The sequence below is a fragment of the Drosophila hydei genome, unplaced genomic scaffold (genome assembly GCF_003285905.1).
Source record: "Drosophila hydei strain 15085-1641.00,03,60 unplaced genomic scaffold, DhydRS2 tig00000001-arrow-pilon, whole genome shotgun sequence".
Lineage (NCBI taxonomy): Eukaryota > Metazoa > Arthropoda > Insecta > Diptera > Drosophilidae > Drosophila > Drosophila hydei.
The window spans coordinates 11,238,511-11,265,683 of NW_022045643.1; the positions used below are offsets into that span (position 1 = coordinate 11,238,511).

Here is a 27,173-nt window from a genome sequence, read left to right on the forward strand (position 1 = left end):
ATGAGCGTAACATTTTAGTGAAATTTCTAAATATAAGGAAATAACTTTTTAACAGAATTATTGGTATTAAATATTAAATTATTCATATGCTTATATATTTAGTTACATCACATTATAAATTCTTATATTATCTAATGTCAACAAACAAAAAATATATATTACCCAAGTATTAGGTCATTAATAAATTCTTATCTATATTAATTTCAGTTATTATCTTATCTATTCGATATAGCCCACATATATTAACAGCCTTGAGATATGACTTTATTGACTTACTACAATTTCATATCACTTTCAAAGCACTTGGCAGCCCTAAAGAGTTTCTCTTAGGCACAGCAGAGCGCTCTCTCTCTCGCTCGCTCTCTCTGTTCGTAGCTTTGGCCATTTGCCGAGTTGTTGTTGTTGCCAAGTTACCAAGTTGGCTTGGTTACTCATTTGTTTTGCCAATTTCTGTAGTATGGCAGCCAGTTTCAGTTAATACCGAAACCTCGCGCCAAACAGACATCGTGCACTCCATAGCGGAACCCGAACGAACCACAGACCAAAACAAAAGAAAAACCCAAAAGCGAACTACCAAAAAAGTCGCGTTTCTCGGCATCGGCATCGGCATCGACATCGGATTCGGAAGTTCTTTTTGGCTTGTTGTTGTCGTCGCCGCAGTCGTCGTGACCGAGAGGTTTCTGTTTGTTATGATATATCCATCTACCTAAATACATTCATAGTTAGTTAGTTAGTTGGCTTGTTGCGAAAGTGGAAAGTAGTATCTTTTTTATAGATACAATTCGAGTCGAGAGCTAAATGCATGCAAAGCGCGCGTTCAATTTTTTTCTCTTGTTGTTGTTTTGTCAATAAAAACTGAGAACCAGACAGAATATATATATATATATATATAAGCTATGTGACTGTGGCCCATATAACGGAAGTGCTTGACTCTAGCCAATCATACACAACAAAAACATCAACTATCTATGTGTGTGTGTGCGTGTGTTGCTAACCAATAATAAAACAAATGAAATGTTAGCCAAAAAACAAACGCATTAAGCGCATTTTATATTGGCTTAAACAATAACAACAACAACAACAAAAGCTGCTGCCACCAAATGCAGTAAAGCGTGAAGTGCTTGCCAAATGAATTTTCAATATACAAATATATATACGAAATGAAGCATTAGAAATTCGTATTTAAAGCTAAACTAATAATACCCAATCCAAATTTGGCGCGACGTAACCCGATTTGCAGGCGTTAAAAGCTTCGTTTGCTCCATTGACGTAAAACATTATAAATAAATACTTAGATTTAACCCAGAAATGCGATATTGTCTTACCTTATATTATGCTGAAAACCTAACTTGAAAATTAAACTAAACTTAACTGATCTAAACCAAGCTGAAGCACGATTTTCCCTAACTAAAACCCAACATACACAACCGTACTCATATATACATACATATGTATATATATACACAATCGTATTTAACACATTTTGTCACGTAAATCAGTAGAAATAATATTTAAGCCAAGCTTTATAAAGCTCAACAAAATTTAAGATAGATATATAAAGTAACAAGTCTCAAAATGGAAATGCATATATATATAAACTAAACTTTGGAAAAATTCTATTGACTTGCTCCCTTCACTTTTCGAAAAGTAACCAAATTCTTAACCCGTAGCTGCCCCCAGGCATTAAACCTACTGCATGCAGCTTAACTAAACGCTCATCATATTCAGTATTTATATGTCATCATGTGTGTACATACACATATGCATACATGCAAATGTATATACATACATCGACCTGGTCGCCCCTCCACATCGACAGCCCTTACCCTGTAATCGAAAACGTGCTTGTAAATGTGCAACGTGATCGGCGCTCCTTTTTGGTTAGCTTAGCTCAGTTTACGTGCTCGCATTTGGGGCGGTGAGCAGGTCTTGTATTATATTTCCATATGCCTTGCAGCCAAATTGGCTCTAATTCACAGTAATGCTACTTACTTACTAAACTTGCCTGTTATTTACCAACAATAATAGTTAAATCGTCATATAAACGCATGCTGGGCTGCTCTTGGGCAGCGGACATCTATGGAAACATCATGTGGCTTGGGCCTATCATTCCCGAGGCACAGCTACAACATCATCAGCGACTTCAACAATATCAACAACAACCGCAGCAGGAGCAACAAGAGCGACTACAACGCGTTGTCTTGTATCTGAAAACCTAACCTAAAATAAAGAAAAAACAAAGAATAATCGCCGCTAACAAAATAAATCGCTAATCGCTCGCTCGCTCGCTCGATTGCCTTCATCAAGTCTAACAAGCAATAATATATATACATATATATATATATATCGCATTTTTGTGTTATGTTTGTGTGTGTTTTGTTTGTTGTTCGTAATACCACCCAACCACCACCACTTACCGCCTGCCGTTAACGATCATGCATAGACCAAAGCTAGCAAATCCTATAACTGCTGCCGGTATTGCCTCATCCATATCAAACAACAACAACAACAAATCAAAACGTGCACGTCAATTCAGCAAGCCCACAACGGCCGGCACAGCAGCAGTGGCAACAGCTAAAGATTCTGCAGTCGATTTGTCATCGCCACTCTACGATAACCATTCGCACTCCTCACTAATTGACGCTTCAATTGATTTAGAACATTACATCAGCGCCATGGAGGCACGACGCAATGACAACGAGCCGGATGTGTGGGCTCAATTACAGCAAAAGGAATCGGATATACTATTAGCAGCGGAGCTAGGGAAAGCGTTGCTAGAAAAGAACGAGGAGCTGGTCAAACAGCAGGAGAAATTAATTGAGGATTATTCAGGCAAAATTGAGGTAAGTTAGCACAACTTCTAAAACTAATGTTTTAACAAATATGTTAATGATCGAAATTTTGCCGATGTTCAAGTATTCTGGCAACGCTGATCGACTTCTATCCTTCGATTACTTGAAGCTTTTATCGATAGTGCGAACTTCAAAACTTTACGCTGAATGGTTCCGCTTGCTGTCAGCGCTGATCGCATATGCTGACTCATCTTTTGATTTATATTGATTTTGTGACTTCACTTTATACAAGCTGCCACAATTCCCTGTCATTAATACAATCATATATGTATATATATATAGTATATGCATAATTTAATGCATATTGATTGATTCTGTTTTTTGTATATACAAACGCACTCTTACACCTGTTCAGCGGCCAAATGCAGCAATACACATTTTGTCAACTGCAATAAAGGACGACAATGTATTAAATATTTATACACACAAGTACATGACAGCCATAGAATATTTACATACATATGAATGTATGTATGTATGTATGTATATGTCCCAAGTGAATGGTCAACGAAATGTTTGCCTGACATGTCACTGAATTCACGACAAAAGTGCGCAGTAAACTACTGAACTACAAACACACATGCAATGCACATACATATGTATGTATGTGTATGTGTGCATGAACGTATGTACATATGTATATGCACAGTAGTTATCTACGTAATGTTATCGATTTTTCATGCTTTTACTTTACATTAGTTGCCTGCAAAGTATATAAGCCGTTGCAGCCTGACCACTTCTTTAGATCTTTTATTCTTTAATCAGCTCGCTGTCGCCTGATATCGCTAGCAGCCAAAGACATTACCAAGAAACAGACGCCAATTTGTTTATCTCTATCAACGGCTGTGCGCGACGACGACCTTGAACCACAGTGGGTGTTGTGTGTGCACGCACACCTGTTTACACACGAGTAATAGACAATTTTCTATAGCTAATATCCAGAGCTAATACCCAGATAACGCTCTAACGTTCTGGTTCAAGGCATTACAACCGCCCGGCTCAAGTTCGTGGCCGTTCATTAGCATATTGCTTGCTGCGTACTAAGCCGAAACTATTTGGAGTCCCCACTGCCGCCCAATCCCTCGCTTACCACCCAGTAAATAGTTAGGCTAATGGAAATGTTCTTTGTCGCTGACAAATTCTGTTTTCTTATCAATTATATTGACTTTTGCCCATTCGTCATGTAAACGCAACGTTAATGTCAATGGAACCACTCGCTCCAAAAGAGCTGCTAGGAAATGGGTATGTGTTCTAGGAAGTGTAGTGCCCTTTGGTGTCAGTAACCCAGACAGAGGACGGAACAAAACGTTGAACTTGAATTAAAGTCGATGCGTATGCAGGTTTTGTTTTGTTTTTTTTTTTTTTGGTTGAGAGAGCTTTACGAGTGAGTTGGTTTAGTCATGCGAAGAGTTGTAATTCGTTGTTGTTCGGGGTTTTTAAAATTGTCGCATGACTTCATCTTCAATTCGAAAGTATATAGTACGATGGCCACTCTAGGGAATTGACCCACAATACCAGCTGTAACACGAAACACACTTCTCAAGGACACTTTTTATTAATATTATTAGATAGCAGAGTTATGGACTATCAACCTTCAAGACTTCTGTCTTCCTTTTTAAATATGCATTTTTTGGAAATTTGGTTCCCATGCCTTTGGATGACCTATCGATAATCGATTGTCTGCTCGTACGCCTATTAAAAAGCCATAAGAAAACGCACCTAAGTGAATCATTTAACATTTGCTGCCGTGGAGCATTGCTCATTAAAATTATTGCGCTCATCCAGCGAAACAAAACATTTTCCCATGTTCCACTTTTCATTAACCGAAAAGAGCAGAAAAACAATGGCAATTCGCTTTAAGCTTTTGCCTCTTGGCCAGGCCGCAAAGGTCAAATGCGCCGTTGAGTGATTCGATTTGTCATTCGCGAGTTACGACTCGAAATATTTCAATTAATTTGTAAGCTAAAAGGCGCAGGACTTGTGGCACGTAGAATGTGGCATGTGGCATGTGGCATGCTGATGCCGCATAAATCAGATTAACAAAAGTGAGTTTAGCTCTCAGTTTCGCAAAGTTTTTCGCATATGCAAAACGAAAAAAACATATCTACAAAAATGGGTGTCTAATTAATTTTTGGAGGCTCTGATGGTCGCTGATGCGTCATAAACACAATGCCACATTTGCCATTTGTTGTCGTTGTTGCTTTTGATGTTTCTGTGAGTTGTGGGCCATTTTAGTTGATGTCCAGGCATAATATAGTATATAATAGTTCGTATAGCTATGGCTGACTGACGTAATTAGGCTTGGGACTGGTCTATTGTGTAGGTGTTGGGCTAGTTCGTGGTTCGAGTCATCAAGCGCGCCTTTTTTTGCGGTCTGTTGAAGCGTGTGCGCCAATTTATGAGCTCGGGCTGTAATTTTTAGCTGATTTTATTATTTATTTTGATTTTATTTTGGCCAGCTTTTGTACTTTACTAAGTCTACTATGTAAATGAGCTATATAATACACCGCAGCTGTGGCGCATTAACTGAAAACCTAAATATTTACAGCATTTTCCAGACTTTTCTTTTATATACAATGAAGACTAGTTGAAAGTTCTTTAAAACTTTCTAGAGTTCTCACGCATTTTAGAAATTATTCAAACTGAAAGACTTCTATAACATGCTCTCAGCTATCAATAATGCTGGCTATTTTTGTGTAAAAAAGTGTTCGGAGCCTACTCTATAATATCTAGTTCACAGTCCAAAAAAACGTTGCTTTTTGCCATTGTCTGAGAAACGAGTTTTTTCTTCTCTTACGCCCAACTGGCTGACCATGTTTTTATTTTTTCTTATTTTTTTCTATTTTGAACCAAAACCCGGTCTGGAGAACAATTGGCGATTGGGCTATCAATTGAAGTTGTAGCTTAGTTCAGGTCTGTCGTTTATCACGATTTACAGCCAATTGTTATTATTTGTTAGGAAATGAATTGAGATTGAATCTCTGAAATATTTTCAGCTTTAACCGTACCTCTCTAATGCTTTGTCATTTTTGAACCACTTTTATGTAGGCGTACGATACGTTTAATATTTATTTATGTACACATATAAACATATGTATATATGTGTGTATATTTGTATATACTGTGTACATTATACAACTTGTATTTACCCCTGGCCTTTTCGAAAGTCCGCTTCAACTTGCCGATTTAATAAATTAAGTGAACTAACACGTTCTTTTATTGTTTGTTTTGTTTGAGTAACCAGTTTTGTTTTTAATTTATTGAACAGCTCTTATGCCCGCCCCTCTCTGAATAGAATGCCAATTGTCAGGGACTGCAATTTATTCTTAAGATCTTTGCTAAGAACTTAATAATTTAATTCGCTTTGATTAGCATTGATTGCAGCAGGATGCATTTAGATGCAGAAGCATGTAAAAGCGAAAATAAGCGATTATTTAAATAACGGAAACGTGACGATTAACGGTGGGCAATAATCGATGGCAGAACGTTTACCAACCAGCCAGCTATCGATAACATGCCGCACTTGACACTTCGCTAAAAGTGCTGCCCATCAAAATGGCCATAAAATCGTCAATTCATGTGCTTTAATTTCGTGTTTCCGCCTTGCGCCCACCATTCTTGCTGTCTCACTTGATTGACCATATAAAGAACGCCGATCTTCAATGCCTAAGAACACAAAAACAGTGTCTGGACAAAGGCAACAACCTACACGCACGCACACTTATACCAAATGTAACTGTTATTCGCTGTTCTTTCTTATGAGCCGAACTATAGCCTGGATTAGATAATATTAAAAGCCATTCTGAACGCAAGTTTCTCAACATTTTATAGTTTCTTTTTTATTTTATTTTTATTTTCAATGCTTTTAACAAAAATACAAAAGCTCGGCTCACGTACGCGCGCAAACATCTTTTTTGGGGTGAAGTCATCAGCATACATATATCGTCGCTTGTCGTCCGTTGTCCGACAATTTATCGACAAATTTGCAAAAAAAAAGCTGCGTCAAAAACAATAACAAAAATTTCAAAATCAACTAATTTGCATGTGAGTGTGCGAGTCGGTACGTCCCAGTTGATGAAAACCAGTTTTGAAAATGTTTTTTTACTCGGACTTATGTATATATATATATGTATATATATTGTATATTCTTTGATTGCTGATTCATAGTCGTTGCTAAAGCTCATTTCCCTCTCATTTCTCTGATTTTGGCTCAGCTTTACTTCTTTGAAATTGCTTGGCACGCAGTATTATGACCACTCCTCCTTCCATGCCTGCCTCCCTCTTCATTTCCACCTAGCATAACCTGGTTAATAGTTTTGGGTTCGTAGTACCTTGCAAATTAAGGTCGCTCGACATAGTTGCTATGAAAATTATGTGTACGTATTCACATATTATTGTGTGTGTGTGTGTAGGGCCTCGCTATGGTCAGCCCATTTAGCAGTTGCCACTTGCCCAGTAATAGCATTTCTGGATTTGTTTATGGTCTGGTCGAATGGTCTGTAAATGTCATGGTGACTCTGTTTCTTTTACCTATGGCAAATTACTTTCCTTGTTTAGCGGGGCATTCGGTTTTTGTGTGTCACAGGGGAAACTTGAGTTTTTAATGCGGATTTTCCGCATTATTTCTGGGGGCCCTTTTGCTTTTCAAATCGCAACTAATGAGCTTTGACGCACAAAACACACAAATATTGCAAAAAGAAAATATGTTGCATTTGATTGCCGTTTTAAAAACTATTTTAAGAGGGTTTTGAACTCACCAGCGCAGCAATTAGCTCACATGAAAACGGTTTCTATTTAAATGTCTATTTATTTTAGATCTTATAGTGAGGTGTTATATAAGATATCAACAAGTTGATCAGAAATATAATATAAAAATATAATAGATATTCTTTTTTTCTTAGAGCGTGTTCACACAACACATTCAAACTATTATATATATATATATTATTTTCTATCGCAAGAGTTTTTTTTTAAATCTGAATACTTTTGGAATAATTTTGTAATAAATTAAATTATTCCAAAAGTATTCAGATTTAAAAAAAAACTCTTGCGATAGAAAATAATATATATATATTAAAAAATAAAAAATGAGTATTAAAAAATGTAGTTAGTAAGCTTTCTCAATTAGAATTTAGTTTGTTACGTAGCGAATATCTTTAATTCGCTTTGAGCCAAGTAAATGTTTACAGCAACCATATATTTTGATTGTTTTTAAGAAATTTATATATATTATATTATTATATTTTTATAATAATAATACAATATAGTATACTAATATAATAAAATAAAATATGCTAAGGCGTTGCTCTGTTAGTTCTCAAATTCGAATTTCGAAGAATTTTGAATTCAAATTGTTAAATATCCTAAGCTTTTGATCCATTCTGTCTGTACCTATTTCATGACGCTTTGCATTAAGATTTGTGCATTACAGGATTGAATTTTTATTTTTTTTATTTTTATTTTCAAATGTGGACTAATTTAAAATCAAATCTTATTGATTTCACGTAAAGACAATAGACCGAGAAGCTTAACAATTATCGTTCTGGTTCTGTCTGAGCTCCTCTGTACAAAGAATAGGAAACCCATCGATTACTGAGGTTTGATTGATTGGGACATATAGAACAGTTGGAATAATTTGAAATTCAGGAGCCCCTTTCTCGGTTTCTGATTGGTTATGATAGTGAAGTTTAAACAAAATGTGATTGATGCATTTATTAGAATTTTTATGGGAAATTCAAAAGGAACATTTAATGAATCAGAGGCAATTTCAAGTTGAAGCTTTTAGCTTATTTGAGGTCTCATCGAACACATCTCGTATTGCAGTTTATTTTCTTATGATCTCAACAGCTTCAATGGTTTCGATAACCCGTGATTGTCACAGCAGCTGCATTCATTTGCACGCTCATCGAATTACAGATCTGCAAGCTGGACCCTGAGACTCAAATCATGATCAGCTAACTGTAGCTGCTATTACGTATAAACTATGAATATGTGAAAATATTTCCATGTAATTTAATAAAGCTTGACGTCTTGCAGGAAGTACAAAATATTCAAAGCTTTTGCTGCTGCATGTCCGCTACAAATTAAATTATAATCATATTTAATATTGATTTAATTTTGAAAAAGAAAAGAAAAAAAATACAAATTGCATAATGCTGGCCTAGCCTGGCCTGGCGTGGCCTCCAAGAGCTTCCTCTGTGAGGAGCAAACGGTAACAAATTGTTTGCCCCGTCTGTCAATCAACCGAGTCTCTGTCAAAGTTTATTGATGTGCAAATTATAATGAACTGCTCTCATAGCTATATAATTATCCATCATGCAATGTCTGCCTGACATTGGCAGCTAGTTGGCTGCACAGACGAAGATTCAAGTCCCAAGTCTATCCCAGCAATGAGAGCACCTTCAGCTCATTGTTGTTTGTGGTTTGTTGTTACATACCAAATTATTTTGTTCCCATGTGGTTGCGCGCGTGTGTATGTGTGTGTGTGTATTTTATTTAATTGTTCTCTCTTACTCTAACACAAATTTTGCTATCTTTTTTTTAAATTTTTATAATGAATTGTTGAAGGTGAAAGCATTTTCACTTTCCAAAACAATTTGGTGTCAAAGCGAAACTCGGGAACAATAGAAACAGAGCTGCTAATATAGATCTAAATGAGACTCTGATATCGCAACAATGCGTATCTATAAAATTAAATTTAAGCTCTGACATATGCATAACAAACGAGCAGCTGAGAGCAGCCCTATATGAAAGTGTATTATATGAAGCAAATGCCAAATGTCGAAAGTAAATCGATGTTCCAATAAATTATCTATAGAATTTATCGATCTATCTATGGATCCACTCTGCAGTGATAAAGGTAGTTCAAGCTCTAAAGCCACGCAATTTTTTAAATTATATTTTTCGATATATACATATTAGATATATCTAAAGGAACTTTCAATCTCTTGACTTGTCAGCCCTCGAACGAGCAGAGCTACATAAGCCAGATATCTATATTCAGATATATAGACCTATATATATTCAAGCGTAGTCTCTCAGCAAATATAACAATCAAAATGAAGGCTGTCAGAGGTTACACACAACATACTTATATATATACTTATATATATATATATTCCATATCAGATTTCATATATTTCCACAAATTTGTTTATTGTCTAGTATAAGACAGATTGCAAATAAAAACAGCAATTAAAAAAAAAAATATATATATTTATATATATGTTTCCATAACAGATTATCAAGTCTCTAGACGAATAAATTTAATTTACTTATTAATTAAATAATCTATGAGAAAAATCATTATAGGATTGTGATAATGCATATTCTTATATACAACTTAACAATTTTGAATAATATGAATAATAAATTAAAGTCATATTTTATAATAATTAACTTTATTATGCGAACTTCAACTCTCATAGAAAGAATTCATTTGTTTTTATTTTGTAGCTAACAATTTTTGTAGAGTTTACGAGTTTAACCATTATATGGTATATAGTATTTACCATATATTATATCATATCATATCATATCTCTGAACACTTATCATTTCAGTCAGCCCACTCGAGTGACTCAGTTATATTTAATAAATAATTTCTTTATATGCCAAACAAATGCACACTACTCACATGTATGTGTGTGTATATATGTATATATATATATATGTATGTGTGGGTGAGTGTGTGTGTGTGTGTGGAGAGCTGCTAATTGGCCAGCTTTCATTGCAATAATAAAAATATTTGAATTGTGACTAAGAGACAACGAGCCCAATTGGCAAATTCAAAAGCCAACACAAATGCAAATAAAAATATGTATACATATTTATATATATATACACATACATACAAATAAATATAGATATAGATATATATATATATATATATATATATATATATATATATATATATATGTATATTCATATGCGTATATGCCAATCGAACGTTAGCATGATGACAATAATAGACGATTTCACAAAATATGAGCCAAAAGCCACCAAAAAAAAAGCTAGGCAGGAATGCGCCTGACTGGCAGATACCCTGTAAGTTAACTGTGTTTTCCCATTGACAGCAAAAGATATAGAGCTTAAGCCTCAGCTTTTCGCTAAGAAACTTCCATTTCAATAGAGCCTTACACTTGCAGTTGGTTATACCCCTTTAAGCTGTGCATATGAGCGCAGGGTATCAGACAATAGCAGAGCAATAGTAAATAGCTGACAGAAATTGGCAAAACTTTTGCCTTTTGCCACACGCGAAATCTGATATCGAATTTGAGTGTCAGCCAAAGTGGCCCAAACAATGTGTCGAGGAGGAGGGGGAGCTGAAGCAGGAGCAGGAGGTTTTTCGGTTTGTCTATGCCCAGCTCTGGGCTCAAGTCTATTTGCCAGTAGTTTTGGCGTATTTAATTTAATTTGAGCCACAAAAAAAACCCTAATTTATGCACCCCTGTTTGGTTTTCAGTTCGAACTCGCATGGCTAAACAATAAGATATATAGACATTGGTTAATTACAAAGCTGTCCGGATTCTGTTATCGCGCATAGATGAACCAGTTTATGTGACTGCGAATTGGGCAGCTCGGCTGATATTGAGCTGGGGTGAAATATGACCTTAGAAGGCGCATCGAAGCAAAAATAACACAAATCGTATCAAATTTGCATTGATTTGTTGCTGCCTTGAAATTTGCGCTAAAATGAGAGAGAATAAGAAATGAAGGTAATTGAAGAAATGTTCGTAGTTAAGGTAATAGAGCAGAGTAGGCCAAGTAAAAGCACATAATTGGCCACAGAATAGCTTCTATTTTGATACCCATGAGTGAAAAAAAGTCAGTAATATCAATATTATTTAAAATTTAAAAGTTATATGTATTCCACTAATAACGATACTAGTCAAAAGAGTACTCGGCGCACTCCTTTTAAGCTACAACTTGGGCAGTTAAAATTCGGATTGAGTTCTCCTGATGTAGCCTGGGTATGGCCTGGACACAGTCGGTCACTCCTCTCCGCCGAGCACGTACGTCATGATTTGTTCACGATGCCTCGTAGATTCGAAATATTCAGTAACACATCCCAGAGCTCTTAGCTATTTTACGTACTCTGAGCTCATCGACCTGTGGCACGAGCAGACTGGGCTATCGCAACAGCGTCTTTACCCCATGAGATGCGCGTTGAAGAGGGAGCAATCGCAATAGGAATACTTAAAGTATAAAAGTAAAAGTATAACCTAGTTCGGATTCTAGTCAAAAAAGTACTCTGCGCCCTTCTTTTTGTACGTTTTGTCTTGCGCAGTTACAATATGGATGGAGCTCTGCTTGCGTAGCCTGGATATGACACGGAAATAGTTGGCGACTATCTTGGGCACTGGCGGTCGCTCATCCTTGCCGATCAGCTGATGCTCGCAGCGTGAAATGATGTTAAATAGATCTCCGCCTCTCTTATAGTACGTCATGATTTGTTCGCGATGCATCCAATTCATTAGGCTTTCACGGCTGGTTGGCTCGTAGATACGGAATAATTTGTAATATGTCTCATAGTTCTTAGCCATTTTACGAATTTTCAATTCATCGATGTTGGGCACGGGCTGACTGGGATGTCGTACGATATAATAGGGATCGTGCTGTTGCGAAAAGTTGGCGAAGCGCACCGATGGCCAGTCCAGCATTAGAATGGTATCGTAGAGCTTTTTGGGGTGTCCCAGTATGCCGCGAGTCATATCAATCATATGCAGCTGCGTCCCCGGCACAATATACTCCAGCTCCAACTGGGCAATCCGAGGATTGGAGCCACGATATTTGCGCTCACCTATCCATAGTATTGGCATGTCCTCACTGCTTACATGGTGGAGCTCCTGAATCAAAGGCGAGATCTGAATGCGATAGTTGAAGATCTTGCAATTGCAGCCATAGAGCAGAGATCGCTCGACTGGTGTAAATTTGAGATACTTTGAAGAATTACTGAGAAAGTGCTCGGACCGAAAGAGTCGATTCATTTCCATCTCGATCACGTAATAGGCTCGTCGATGCATGGTGATCCAAACGATCTGGGTGCAGACCGCTAAAAAGTATTCGTAAAAGTATAGATCCTTGATCTTCGACGATATGTTGAAAACCTCCTTGGTGTGATAGAACTTTTTCAATTCGCCCCTGCCCAAGATGATCGCACTATAGCTTCTGGCGACCAGCATGCGGTACTGCCTCAAGTTTGTGGAGAATATTCGCTTCATTTCGTTGGTCTGCTCACTTTGCACTTGTGCCATCTTCCCAGCCAGCTCATCGCGGCGTATCAGCAGGAATTCGACCATGCGCAGAAAATACTCAAAGTATATAGCTAGAGCATGCAGCAGTCTATGGACAGCTGGCGTATGCATAAACTCAAGAAACTTCAGACTCATAAACTCTTTCGGCATCAAAAACAATACCAGATCGCGCACATCGTTGATCACCACGGTATCGGAATCGAATGTGGTATCGGGTCTGGCGAATACCTCACGAAAGATCAGCTCCTCCTCCTGATTGATAGTCCGCAGAAATTTATATCCATTCGTATCTATAAAACGATCATTTGCATTCTCCAAGTCGTAAAACTGCTGAAAGTGTAGTCTATCTGCCTTCTCATCCCAGTACCATTTGCCACTCTGATATTTCGGTGCTGCGGTGTCTATGTGCAAGCGGTTCATTCTATATACACATATATATAATATATATTATATACATATGCATATAAATAGATAGAGTGTTATGTTAAGCTAATTGTCTTTTACGCAGTTTAAGTGTTTCCTTGTAGTGTAGATATTGTGTGTTGTTTTGAAAGTGTTTTGTGGTGTGCTCAATGTGTTGGTTTTTTTATTGTGAATACTCTTATAAGTTTCGGGTGATACTTAGTGTTAGACTACTTAGACATCAAATTTGAGCTCGAGTTGATTCGTCTGTCTGTCTCTTTCTTTGTTTCTGTCTCTCTCCTGCTTTCTCGATTCTTCTATTTGTCTCAATCGCTTTGTCGCTATATTTCGCGTATCCTCTTTAACTTCATCTATTTTTCTCTCTGCCTCTTTCTCTCTCTCTGTCTCTTGCTACCTATGTCTATGTGCCTCTTTCTCTGTATATCTCTCTCTCTCTCTATTTCTTTCAGTTCGTCTGAATCTCTCTCTCTCTCTCTCTCTCTCTCTCTCTCTCTCTCTCTCTCTCTCTCTCTCTCGCTAGTTCCGGCTCTGTTCTGTCGTTATCTTTCTCTCCTTCAGTATCTGTCTCTCTCCCTAATTTTCTTCTGTCCTTCCTCTCTTCGTCTGTCAGTTTCTCACTCTTCCTCTCTTTTTCTGTCTCTTTTCTGTTATTCGCCGTTCTATGCGATTCCGTCTTTACAAACTGCTGATTTCCAAGTGAGAGTGAATGAAGCATCGAGAATGAGGTCCAAAAAAAGGAGCAGAAATAGAAAGCGAACACGTAATTGCAAAGACTGCTTCATCAGAATACATCTATTTGCAATAAACGGAATCAACTGAAGTTAACTTAATTGTATTTGCAATGGCAGCATTGATCGTTAGACGCAACTCATCAAGATCTAAACAACAAGCTGGTTACAAGGTCGCATCACATTAACGACTATTAAAATGCAATTTGATGGCCCATCAAACAGGCCGATCAAAATATGCAAAACAGAAACAAATACACAAATGCCAAACATAGCGCCCGTGGGCAGGTTCGAAAACATTGCAAAATCCAAAACTCAAATTAGTTTAACTACAGCGAATTTGACCCATTTCGAATGAGTCAGCCGTGAGACGCTTCGCTGCTTGGCTGCGCATGCGCCACTGCGCGAGAAGTAGAAATAGAAATTGGAGTTGCATTCGAAATAGTTTAAAGACCTCTATAATGCATATATATATCTATATATATGGTATACATAGTATATATAGCAGGCATATAGATTGCAAGTTGCATTTTGCTTGCGAAATTATGTAACGGCTTTTGGCTAAACGGCATGAGTTTGGCGCATTTGGCAAAGTGTTTCTATACCCTGTAGAAGCGCGAAAAAATGGGTATATTGACTATAGGTGTAAGCGCAACAGTTAGTGGAAACTGTTGCCTATACTCTTAAGACTCGAATAAACTATAAGACCTAAAGTTACAAAAGTTATAAATGATTCTTATATATTTTATATTTTTATAAAAACTTTAAAAAATATGACTTGATATAGAACTAGAAGAAATACAATTTCTGGTTAAAATAGCACCATTTAAGAGAAAGAAATGCGCACAGGGTATAAGCCTAGTCGTGCTCTCTAGTATACTCTGATTTCTTCGGCTTTAGTTGCTGTTGCTTCTCCATTGTTTTGAGCTGCAATGCAACAAAACTCATGAAATTTACTTTACTTGACTCTACGAATCAAATCTCCCCTCTCTTTCGTACTCTATATACACGTGTCTCTCTCTTAATTAGCGCTCTTTTGCTATTGTTTGGAGTTTGCGTAAATGTTTTCTGTTTTCTGCTTTTTTTTAACAAGTCTCCCCCACTCGGCTGCAAAGTAACTGTGTGTTCAGATACACGTTGCATTTGAGTGGGGTTCCAGGCTTTGGTTGGGCTTTGTTTTTGTGCCTTTTTCGTGTTTCAGGAAACCATTTAGCATTGCCTGAGAACTAAGTCGGTTGTCACTTTGTTTTGCTGCTCCTCTGCAATTATTTACAGCTGCTTAAAAGGTGGCACTCGTCGTCGTCGTCGTCGTTGTTGTTGTGGCTGTTATGCGCTTACCTGTTGCAGTTATGGACAGATTGCCTCAGATCTTTAGGTAACCTATAATAACAGTTTGTCAGTCAGCCAGGTTAACTGCATATGGTAAGCGATAGCTACAAAGCTTAGCGACATTATGGATCTTTTTCTTTCAGCCAAGCTCAACTGTAACTTACCTGCTAGCTAGTTGTGTGAGAACTACAGTCTTCAGTTGTAATAAACTATATTTTCTCTGCAATACATAATTTCTCAAGAATTGCATTACATACATAATAATATATATCTCATAGTATTTTTTATTGCTTCTCCTTAGCACCATAGATTTATTAAATATTTAAGTTCAGATCTTTTTAATTACATTAAATTTATATAAATTTTTCAACAGGCAACTCAAACTAGTCAAGTCCGTCCGTCCATTCATCTATCCGTCTGTATATGCTGCGTCTTTTTGCCTGTCATCAAATTAGTTTAAATTAATCCATCTTTTCTGTGTTCTCTATGATATCGATTAAAGCTAATAACAAGTTTTGTTTTTACATTTTGCAACAAAATCTGAGGACAAAAATTTGTTTTTTTTTTTCTTGGTTCAATGACATTTTCACCTTACAATAAAAACACAAAAGTTATTCAGTAATATATTTCGCAAGCCTTGTACAGTGTTTGAAGTTGATGCTCGCCGAAGGGGTTAGAATATCTTGAAACTTATCCTTGCTGCTGGGCTGTTGGTATATTTCCTTGTCGACTTTAACAGCTTCCCCAGTCAAAGCTTAGGCTCTTAATATTGCTGCCTTCCTCATAAATAAATCACAGGTATTTGGAAGCTGGTCTAAACGCGCAAGTCAAGTCAAGTCAACTGAAGTCGTCAGACATTTGGCCAAGTTGATGATAAAAACTCAAACTAAACTGAAAGACTGCAAACTTATCATAGACTAGAGGCATAAAACATGTTTCCCCATACATAATTAGCTCATAAATTTGTTGTCTGCACTCGAACAAAAGGAACTTTGCAGCTTTCGGGCAGCTGATTGTGGAATTTCTTGAATTTGTTGAATTTGTTGCTCCGAGCTGCCAAGAGCAATTTGCTTTGGCTTAGTCACTTCTTGGCCCTGAAATGTTCGCTCTGTTGGCTCAGCTTAATGGTCTGTATACCAATCAGTGTTTTCCTTGGCTACAGTTCGAAATTAATGATATCAAAAATAAAATTACAGCTGCTAACCACAGGGAAGTCTGAGATATTAATAAATATTATGGAAGTTCGAATGATTTGGGATATTTTTAAATTTGTACATATTTTTTATGAAATTTACTTCATTTATTTTTATACATTTTTGTTTATATTTGAGTCGAAATGTTATAAGAGTTAAAACTCTTTAAACTATTATTATTTTAAAATTATAAATTAAATATATAGGGAAATTTTAAATATATAAAATATTTTATTTCATAAAGCTTTGTTCGTAGTTTTTTGCATTTGCAAATTAACTTTTTAAATAAATCCGTCAATTTGTTAATCATTTTTAAGCTCGTTTAGCATTGTATAATCAATGTTTATTATTATTTAAACAGTTGCTTTTCCGCCAACAAAAGTTCATTTACTTTTGTTTTTTTTTTCACTTAACTCAGTGATAATTTTTTTTGACTATTTTTTTAATTTCTCATCGTGTGTTGCAATGTCTTTAGGAGCGCTCCATTAGCGCGGGCAGCGTAATTAAAAAGCTGTTCAAATTAGAGGTGTTGTAGTTGCTATTTTTTATTATTTTATTTTTTTTGGGAACACAAAAGAATTGCGGCTGAAAGAGCCTCCAGTTGGTAGCCACAACACAAACAATTAAAGCCACATTTTGTCTGCTGACTTGAGCAATTTTTAATCACTTGCTGAAAACTTGTGAGAATTAAAGTTGCAAAAAAAATTGCTTTGGACTGTCTTCAGAGGGTAGAAGACCTTGTAAGTGCACATTTTCATATAAGTTTGGGTATTTCATAATTCATAATGAGCTATTCTAAGATATTAATCAAAGTGTCTTTGACCCTTGGTTCTTTGTTGTGTTGCCCAAGTATTGGTAGCTTCTTTGTTGTTTAAGTCGAGATCTCAAAAGTTGGAATATAATTTTTATTTATTTAAATCTAACTACCAAAATTATCATAATTACAATAAAGAAATCTTGGCTAAGGCGTGTTCTAACTACACACACTCTTTTTTTTAATTACTTTTTTTAATATTATTTTGACTCACTGCTAGCCCAGCAAACGTGTTATTGACAATGGGCATTGCCTGTCAAAACATACGCTGGGATTTCCACAAATTTTACTCCGAATTTAGTCGACTCTCTGGATGTCACTCCGAATTATGTCGCAGAAATATGTCCTTCCATCGATACTCTTAAATCTAAAAACTAAACTGCTAAAGACGGAGTTCAGGGTATCTGGCAGTCGGCTATTTTCCTGACATTTCTTAAGTAAATACATTTTTTCGGATTACTCATCAAATATAGGTATTTCAAACAATCGTTCAATCCTATTAATATCATATTATATATATTATATATATTAATATCACATCAATCCAACTATCCAAGCGTCTGCACGTACAACTTTTAATAAGTTGCCTAAGGGGCTTATCGCAAAAAAAGCTTTTCATAGTTTCGAGTGCTGTAAAGTGTTTTGGTTCCAGCTCAAACTGTAGTTTCAGGCGCTTTATTTTGTTAACTTGTTTGGCCCGCGGTGTCTTAAGCCGCAACGGTGACTAATTGTGGAAGTTGCCCGAAAGGTGCTTCTGCAGCTACCTGGGCAACTGAAGCGGCAACACTTGGCAAGCGTCTTTGTATCTGTACTTCGTTGTATTTTGCGCTTTGTTGACTTTGCCCGCAGAGTTGGGCCCACGCACATGTGAACGATGTCTGGGAATGAGCTGGAGCTCTTGGCCCACTCAGGCTGGGCTGTCCCGTCTCAGAGCTGTGCGCATGTGCGCAGTGGGCGTCACATTTTGCCGTAACTCCTCATATTTATGGCCTAATAATTTTTGGAACTTCTTTGGATAGTTTTAATTAGAGTCAACTTGATTTAGAACTTCCATCAGCTCTGGTATTATTTATTTAGTTTCAGCTGCACTTGCCATAAAGCACGCGTCGTACGACTGCAAATTGGCCAGAAAACGGGCTTGTCGCTATTTCTTATCAGAGTCCGACGATGGTCTGATAAGTGTGTGTGATTTATATGTTCGTGTTCTTGCATTTTGCCAAACCTGATAAGATATAAACGTGAGTTCGTTTTTATTTTCACTTTTATCACCTGTTGATTGCCTTTTTAAATTACCTGCATGACTCACATATGTTGCTCTGTTTGGTCTGTCTATGAGGCAGGTTTTTGACAAAACTCCGCAATTAATCATAATTACCGGCGCGAATATCTTTTCTCTTTTGTTGGCCCCCCTTCAAATTGCGCCATTGAAATTATAAAAGAAAAAATAAGCAAATACAAAGCCTCTGAGCTAGTTTTAATTAAGTGTCTGTCTGTGCCTCTCTCTGATTGCTCTTCACATCAACTAAAAACACCAAAAATAAAATAAATAAAAAAAAAAAAAAAATTAACTTGCTCAATTTTTATTTCATTTAGTTTTTTGTTCATTCACAATTTCTTCAACAATGGAAAAAATAAGGGAAAAAATTGTCAATGCCAAAATAAATATGAAACGTTAAATTAAGTGCAGTGATTGTTAAATTTTGTAGTTTTTGTGCAACTTTTCAAGTTTTTCTTTTATACCCAGTAAATTGAGCAAAGTATTTACACGCTTTGCCTTCAAAGTTAAATATGTGGGTTAATGTGCTGCAATTTATCTGGAAGACACTCGAACTAGGACTTCAGACAAAGCAATTGTTTCTTGACTTGATTGGCATAATTATCAAAGGAGGCACAACAATATAAGCAGAGGCAGAGTACAAGAGAGAATGAGAGGAAGTAGTAGCTGGGTTACAAGGATGAGAGAGAGAGAGAGACAAGTATAGGCAGAGGGTAGAGGGAATTCAATATGCCCAAGCCAAATAACTCAGAACATTCATCTAATAGAAACTAAAAAAAAAAACAAGAAAAAATAAAAGAGATACTGCAAAGTTGATGGAAAGTGAAATAAACCCATTAAAATTAAGAGTTAAATCCAGTACTTTTCTTTTATATATTTGTAATTAACAGATATAAATGACAAATGAAAACATCAATAATACTAACATGTCTCCCTATAATATAGCTCCAATACCTCCCCAGTAAAACAGCTCTTAAATGGCAGCAGGGAAAGTTTGAGTTTGCTTAAAACTAAACAATTCTCATTAGTATGACCCCAAAGCTTTATATGACTAAGGATTTCGTATAGATGTATAATTATTACTATTTATCATAAGAAAACCGCACATCATTTCGTATGAATGCCAATTGAATTGGACAAAACATATTGATGACTTCTCTTATTGTTTCTTTTTTCAATTTTGTGTTTTTTTCGTGTTGTAACGCATTTTGCACATTGGGACCAAATTGAATTGCCGCTGACACTGTTCGCTCTTGCAAGGCCATCCTACAGTCATCCGCTGGTCGCCGCCAACAACAACAACAATAATAACAACAATGGCATGAAGAGCTTGGTATCATGTGCTATTATTATGATGGTTATTATTATGGCGGCTGCTTTTGGCATTGCCTTAGTGTAGGGTCTGCACCAGAAACCAGGCAGTCAACTGTAGCAGCGGTCACGCCTACCCCACTGGTCAACTGGTCATGGGTAATGTGGACTTGTGACCTTAGCGCGTAAGCAAACTTTGGCAATTGTTAAAAAACCAAAAAAAAACCAAAACAAAAAAAATTAGCATGTCGCATTGTTGTGCTATTATTTTCACGACGAGTGCCAAAAGTTGAAAACTCGTTTTGTTTTGAGCCATTAAATGCATGGGCCGAGAGTTCATTGTCGATGCATTGTCATTGAATTAAACTAAGTAGCAAAAGCTAATGTGTGAATTGAGTTTCCGGTTCTTTTCCTCTTGAGTTTCTTTTCAGTATTGATTAGAAATTTTCCTAAAGAATATATGCATATATTGCATTCGAGTTGTGCTGAGTTTTCCTCAGCTTTGTAGAAACTATAATTGTTGCGGTGCTTTCAACAGTTTTGCATAAGTTAAATGGCATCTTTCACAAGACTTCCCGTCCGATAATAATCAGCGAAGCTGTCATTAATCAGTCCGATGCCAATTAGTGGCCATTTAAATGAGCCAAAAACTTATTAACCGCTTGCTAATGTGTAATTTGCAGCATTTTCCATGGCAATAAAATGCAAAATGCAAAATGCAATTTGCTATTATGTGTGAAATTTCTGCGCGGGGAAAGGGGCTTTTGCTTTGCTAATTAAAAACAAATGTATTTTAATTTGAAATGCGAGCGAAAAGTAGGCGGCGAAACTGAAAACAGAAAACTGAAGACCAAAGCCGAAGCCGAAGCTAAAGTTGTTGCTGCTGCTAAACCTGAGACAGAAACGGAGAGTTTTACTCCTGGCTTGGCCGCATTGCGCATACGCAGCGTTGAGCGCTGTGCAACAGAGTGCAGCACATTTGTTGAGGGTTGCTCCAGTATAATGTGCATAAAATACGCATAAAAAATGCATCAAGCATTTGAAAAACGTTGTGTTAATTGGGCGGAGCAAATCACTGAATGAATTCACCTGGCCATTGACTCATGCATCGCAAAGCTGAGCTCATGCTCTTGAGTCATTGCCGGCTCGCTTTGCAGCAATTTAAAGTTTTCAATGTTTATTAATAGGCCGCTTAGGTAATAGCCTGTATTCGACATTCGAAACTTGTTTGCTAACAGCTAGAAGAGGTACAAGAGTTCCAAGAGCCGTTACCCTCACTTCTCATTGTTTTCTAAACTTCATGCACGATTCTTCTGGCGCTACTGCAAAGCGAGTGGCGTGCTGCTTAGCTAATTATTTACAGTAATTATCGCATGCAGTTGCTGTAGCCTCAGCCGCAGCCGCAGTCGCAGCCTCAACCGCTTTCAATACCTAGCCAAGAGTCAGCAAAATTCTTCGTCATTCAGATTGATGATTATAAAGTTAAAGCATTAAAAAAAAACTACCAATGCATTTGGTAGTTTGCTGCTTGCCTATCGATACTTTGTTGGTTACAATTTGCAAGTACTCATTGTTATCGGTACTTTAAATATCGATTGCACTCCCCCTCCTAATTTACAACGTTTACCCAAACGCCTCTCTTGATTGTGCCGCTTCAAAGAATTGTGGCACCTCACTTGTTGCATGGATGACTTAGTAAAGGGGTATATGCATGTGCATTTGTGTCAATTGCATTTGAACATTTCCTGCCCACAGGCGCTGCAAATTGTGCTGCACAAATATTTATAATTTTTCGCAAAACCAAATAAGCACTTCGCACCACAGGAAAGTGGGTCACATTACGTAGCATTTGAATACAACACGCAGAAATAACTCATATATATATATAGATATATATGCGTGTGTGTATGGCGTCAAAACAAATTACAACTACCGTTTGGTGATCATGCAATGCAATTAGTACGGACTGTGTATAAGAAATTCAAAAATACGTAATAAAATTAACTCGAAACAAAACTGTGGCCGGCAACATCTGAATGGGATTTGCAGCTCATCTTTATTGCGTATTTTATTTGATTTTTCTTTTAAACTTTTGCTTTGACTATGCCGTATGTGAACCCATTTCTGCGGCTGAGCTGAGCTGATGCCAACTTCCGCTGTTGTTGCCTGATTTTAACGCTGCAGCCATCGCACAGTGGAACATTTTTTGTTGTTGTTTCGAAATTGAAAAAGTTATTCTAGAATATGTAAATTTAAACTTTTACTTAAATGCTTATTTCTGGTAAGCGAATGTGTCTCTACTCCCAATGTCTATAAAACGATATATGTAAATACATATATAATTATTCAAATTTTGAATATCTATATTGCAACGCCTCTTTTGCGTATGGCTCCACTGTGCCTCGTCGCAGCCATCATCAACAAATTTCATTGAGCGTGAAATAGAAACAGAGAAAGTATGTACAATATTTTTTTATTTTTTATTTTTTATTTTGCGTCTTCTCTCTCGCTTTGTATTGTTTTATTTATCTGGCAACTGTCAGTGCAGTGGTTTGGCCGCTTGCTTTGCAGTTTTTTTCTTCATATTGTTATTAAAGTTTTCCATTGTCTGGTGCAGTTTTCTTCTTTCTGCTGCAATTGCATTGCTTAGGCGCGAGCCGAGCGTCGCCCTCCTTGCCAACAACAACAACAATAATACAATTACAGCAATTTTTGTGGTTAATTTTTTTTTTTTTTTTTTGAGGCATCGTCGCATTTTATGCAAATTACCGGTAATTTTATTTAAAGCTTTTCATTTACTGTTTTGTCGCTCCATTTTATTAGCAGCGAAGATTATTTTTGGTTTTTTGCTGATAGGCAAACCGCGTTGACTTCTCATATTTATTGCTGGCTTTTAATTTACGTGTTTGCAGCTCATTTTCCGCATGAAGTTGGATGATAAAACTTCTTTTTTAATGCGATCGCACAACATACACACATCATATGTATATATTGAAATAACGATTTTGCTAGCTGGCACATTCGCTTACATTTATTCTATGCCAATTGAAGGTTCGCATATTGATTAAACTTTTGCATGCAATTTTTCAATGTCGCCACAGACCTTGATCCAAAAACGCTGAACCCTCTATTTATCGCATAGCTATTGCGGAGCGCAGAGCACTATTACTTTCCAATTATGCAAATTTAATTTATGAATAATTGAATTGGGTATCGAACGCTTTTGAGCTTACATAGAAGTGGCCCTTGGCTTATCGATGATTAATGCATCATTAGAAATGTGCCGGCTTTAATAGCTGATGAGTGTGATTGTTATCGACTAAGCAGGACTATCGGAGCGCAACTTAAAGTAATTAATTGCCTGTTAAAGCCGCGTTGCCTTCAGCTTTAGCTAATGTCGAAATTGCAAATTTGCTCAACCAATGGATAAGATGCGCCTCAAAGAAGTGAAAATTCAATTGCATTTCAAGTTGAATGATGTGAATTTTGCGGCTACCTTGTCTGGCAATGGTGTCAAGAGCCAAGGCGCCATTGTTGATAGCAAGCTGAAGATTTTCCTGCGCACATTGGTACCAAGCCGATTGCCAAATGCGCTTGTATCAAAAGTAATATATAAAATAAAAAGGGTTTATTTTTGATGATGCGAATTTCTTAAATATTTTACTGAATGCATACTTTAGTTTTTTTCCCATTTCAACCATTTCAAAAAACGTCGTTGATGCAATTATTATAATTAGCTTTTGGTTTAGGACGCCACTCGATAAGGTTTGTTTTCTGCTGTTGTTGCTGCAAAAAAAGAGTTGAAAATGCAAATGTTACCTGTGCAATTACCTCTCGAGCTGTGTTAACCTTGCGGTTGCCTTTGTTGCTTGCTAGTGTTTTATTTTCCGTGCTCTGTACGTGCACATTGTTTAGTTCACTTACTTTCATTGTCTTATTGGTTAGTTGCTGCAATTGCTGACGAGTCATAGAACAAACAATTAAATAATATCTTTGCATTTAATTAACTTTCCATTTGTTTTGCCCGCTCACTTACAGAAACTTGAGCAGGAGAAGCATGTGCTGCGCCAGAAGCTGGCCATAGCGGAGGATGAGAGCGACCAACGTGTGCTCGAGCTGCAGTCAGATCTCAACGAGCTAAAGGACAAGCTGCAAACACAGGATGTGGCCATCAGGCAGGCGGAAAAGGAAAAGACCATACTCATCGATGAGCTGCAGCATCAGAATACACGCTTAACAGAACAGATTCAGGAAGCACACGCCACCGAAATGAAGCTCAGCGCACAGATACAGGAGCTCAAGGACCAATATCACTACAGGAACAGCAGCCTACAAGTAACCTATTGACCAAGCGTCTTCAATTCCAATTGACTGAGCGCTTTTCTTTGCAGGAGCACGTCAACAGCCTGGAGTCCATTAAAACCGAACTAAACCTCACCACGGGCAAACGCCAAGAGCTGGAGCGTCGCTTGCAGCACGCCCAGGAGGAGAAGGAAAGCCTCACCTCATCGCTGGAGGAGGCTTCGGACCGAATTCACATGCTGGAGCGTCATGCCCGCGAGCAGGAAACAAAATTAGAGGTAAGCTCAAGAAACAATCGCAATTTGTACGTTATCAAGTCAAGTTCATTATAAATTTCAACGAAACGAAAGAGAAATCGTGATTTTCAAACTGTCTTGATTATTTATGTCGCTTCAAAGAACAAACTGCGCAGTTTCTCAAGTGTTCAACTTATCTATGAACGAACGACTTTCTTTTGCACTTAATTTTCGCAATGATAAGTTAAGAGTTTCGATCTATAAATAATTTATGTTGTTTATCTTCTGTATCTCTAAACTTGACTTTTGTTCCATCTTTACAGACCACCTTACAAGCACTGGAACGCTCTCAGCGTGAGAACAATGTGCTTAGCGAGCGCTTGGGCGCGGTAAGTTTCTATCTACTCTTAAACTTTAAGATAATTTACTTAAACATCTCTAAATGTATTAAATGAATAATTTGAATATGCGCCCATATAACACAATGTCGCCCCCTAGCGGCTTGCAAAATTATATCGAACACTTTAAATTTGGAAACTTGTTGTAAGATATCGATATACCACATACATGACTTATCTAGTGATCATTTCCATAGCTCCAAAAATATACATTTATGTACTGAAATTTGTCAACTGTAATGTAATTATTCGATTTTCTGCAGGACGCCAACTCTAGTACTCCGGGCAAAAAGAGTCTGCAATTCGAAATGGAATGTGATGAGGACGAGGCCAGCTTCTCGGAATCGGGCAAGCCGAGCCAAATGTGGATTGAGGCGCGTTCTGTTTACATACAACTGAAATCCCTTGTAGACTCGCTCAAGGTGGGTCACGATGATGACTCAGGTATGTAAATCTAATTGATTGTAAATACATCTTTGCTCACCAACAAGCATGTCTCTTAACCGTGCAGGTCTGAATTCTGATATATCGTTGGATCTGGAGTCGATGGACAATACGATGTCCAGCACAGAGCGCAATGATAGCGATCATATGGCCATTGAGTTCCGGCAAGGCATGCTGTCAGCCATGTCGGATGAGCTGACGCGATTGCTTCTCAACTTGGATGCGGGCAACTTTAAGAAAATGCTGGACCAAACGCGCAATCTAGTGCTGGAACAGGAGGATGAGATCAAGCGCAGCCATCAGCTAATACAGCAGCTGGAGGCCAAGGTCACGGTGACGGATGTGGAGCTGCAAAATGTGAAAGAAGAGCGAGATCAAGCACGTGGAGATCTCGTCGATAACACCGATCGCGATGAGCTGCTGGCCAAGGCGCAAAAGGAACGCGATGCGGCCAACGAACGTCGCACAAAGGCCGAGGTGGAGCTGGCCAAGACGCGCGTCGAGCTGATGCAGGCCAATAGCCAGCTGCTGGAGTCTATTCAGCAGAAGGTGGAGCTATCGCAGCAGCTAGAGCAATGGCAAATGGATATGCAGGAGCTGATCGATGAGCAAATGCGATCCAAACTAATCAACAACCGTCGCAATGCCCCATCCGCCGAGACAACGACGGCGGCGCCCAGCAGCGCGGCAGCCCAGTTGGCCAAGCGGGTCTCCAGCTACAAACTCTGGAGCTTATTTCAGCGCTAAGTGGACAAATTTAACAATACGCTGGAAGATCTATGCAACTCTTATATTCTTAATGTAGGAAGGATCAACTACACATATATTTTTAATATTTATACACAAAAGAGAGCCTAGGCATATATATATATACACGTAATCATGTACGTATGTATGTATTTGTTGTAATTTGTATGTATATTATAATGATGCGACCTTCTTTGGTTTTGTAGTGAAATCTTTTTAATTACGCTTTATTAATCTTAAAGACATTATAATGTATTATTGTAATTGTACTCTCGTACCTATGTTTAAACAATATTCCTGTACACAAATTTACTTAACATTTAATCTCTCTCTCGTCTTTGTCCCCATTCGTATTAGTTTATCTTTTAATTTCTCTTAGATCAATCCGAAAATCGAAAGAAAAACAAAAAAGAAAAAAAAAAACATATCTCCCATTTTGTTAAGCATTTGGCAATAGGCTTTAAGCCTTTCCTGGTTCAAAAACTTGTGTTTGCGATTACGGAAATCAAAATGTTATAATCTAACCAATTATTGTACTTAAGCTGATTTAACCTTAAGCAAAGCATTTATGTTAAAACGAGGAAAAAGAATATATATATATATATATATATATGTATGTATGATATGAACGAGGCAAATAAATCGGAATTGTGCGCGGTCTTCGCAACGGACAACTTGCCTTAAATACGGACAATGAAAAGTTTAACATTTTAGATTGTTTAACTATATAACTTAACAATAAATCTATACAATATATAAAAAGTCTACTTTTTTACCATGAACTTGCTTTCTTGTCGGATTAGGTAAAGTATATTACGAATTTTAGTTTTGCTCATTCAGTGTAAAATCAACTTGAAATTTGAATA

The 27,173-nt window shown here is 37.2% G+C and overlaps 2 protein-coding genes across 3 annotated transcripts; one reads left to right on the forward strand and one right to left on the reverse strand.

Annotated features, from left to right (window-relative positions):
* Positions 1-469: 469 nt before the first annotated feature.
* On the forward strand, positions 470-26,430 carry LOC111597451 (bicaudal D-related protein homolog). Of its 2 annotated transcripts, XM_030225872.1 has the most exons (7): positions 470-676; positions 2,659-2,843; positions 24,219-24,515; positions 24,572-24,760; positions 25,042-25,107; positions 25,380-25,560; positions 25,628-26,430. In XM_030225872.1, the coding sequence occupies exons 2-7, from the start codon at positions 2,676-2,678 to the stop codon at positions 26,305-26,307; spliced, it is 1,581 nt and encodes a 526-aa protein (XP_030081732.1). In that variant the 5' UTR covers positions 470-676; positions 2,659-2,675; the 3' UTR covers positions 26,308-26,430. The 2 variants fall into 2 exon arrangements, with proteins under 2 accessions (XP_030081732.1, XP_030081731.1); XM_030225871.1 differs by lacking the exon at positions 470-676 and having other exon boundaries at positions 2,348-2,843.
* Positions 11,727-13,694, reverse strand: LOC111597449. The gene has a single exon (XM_023312171.2). It carries the CDS (start codon positions 13,524-13,526, stop codon positions 12,087-12,089), a length of 1,440 nt encoding a protein of 479 aa, XP_023167939.2. The 5' UTR covers positions 13,527-13,694; the 3' UTR covers positions 11,727-12,086.
* Positions 26,431-27,173: the final 743 nt, after the last annotated feature.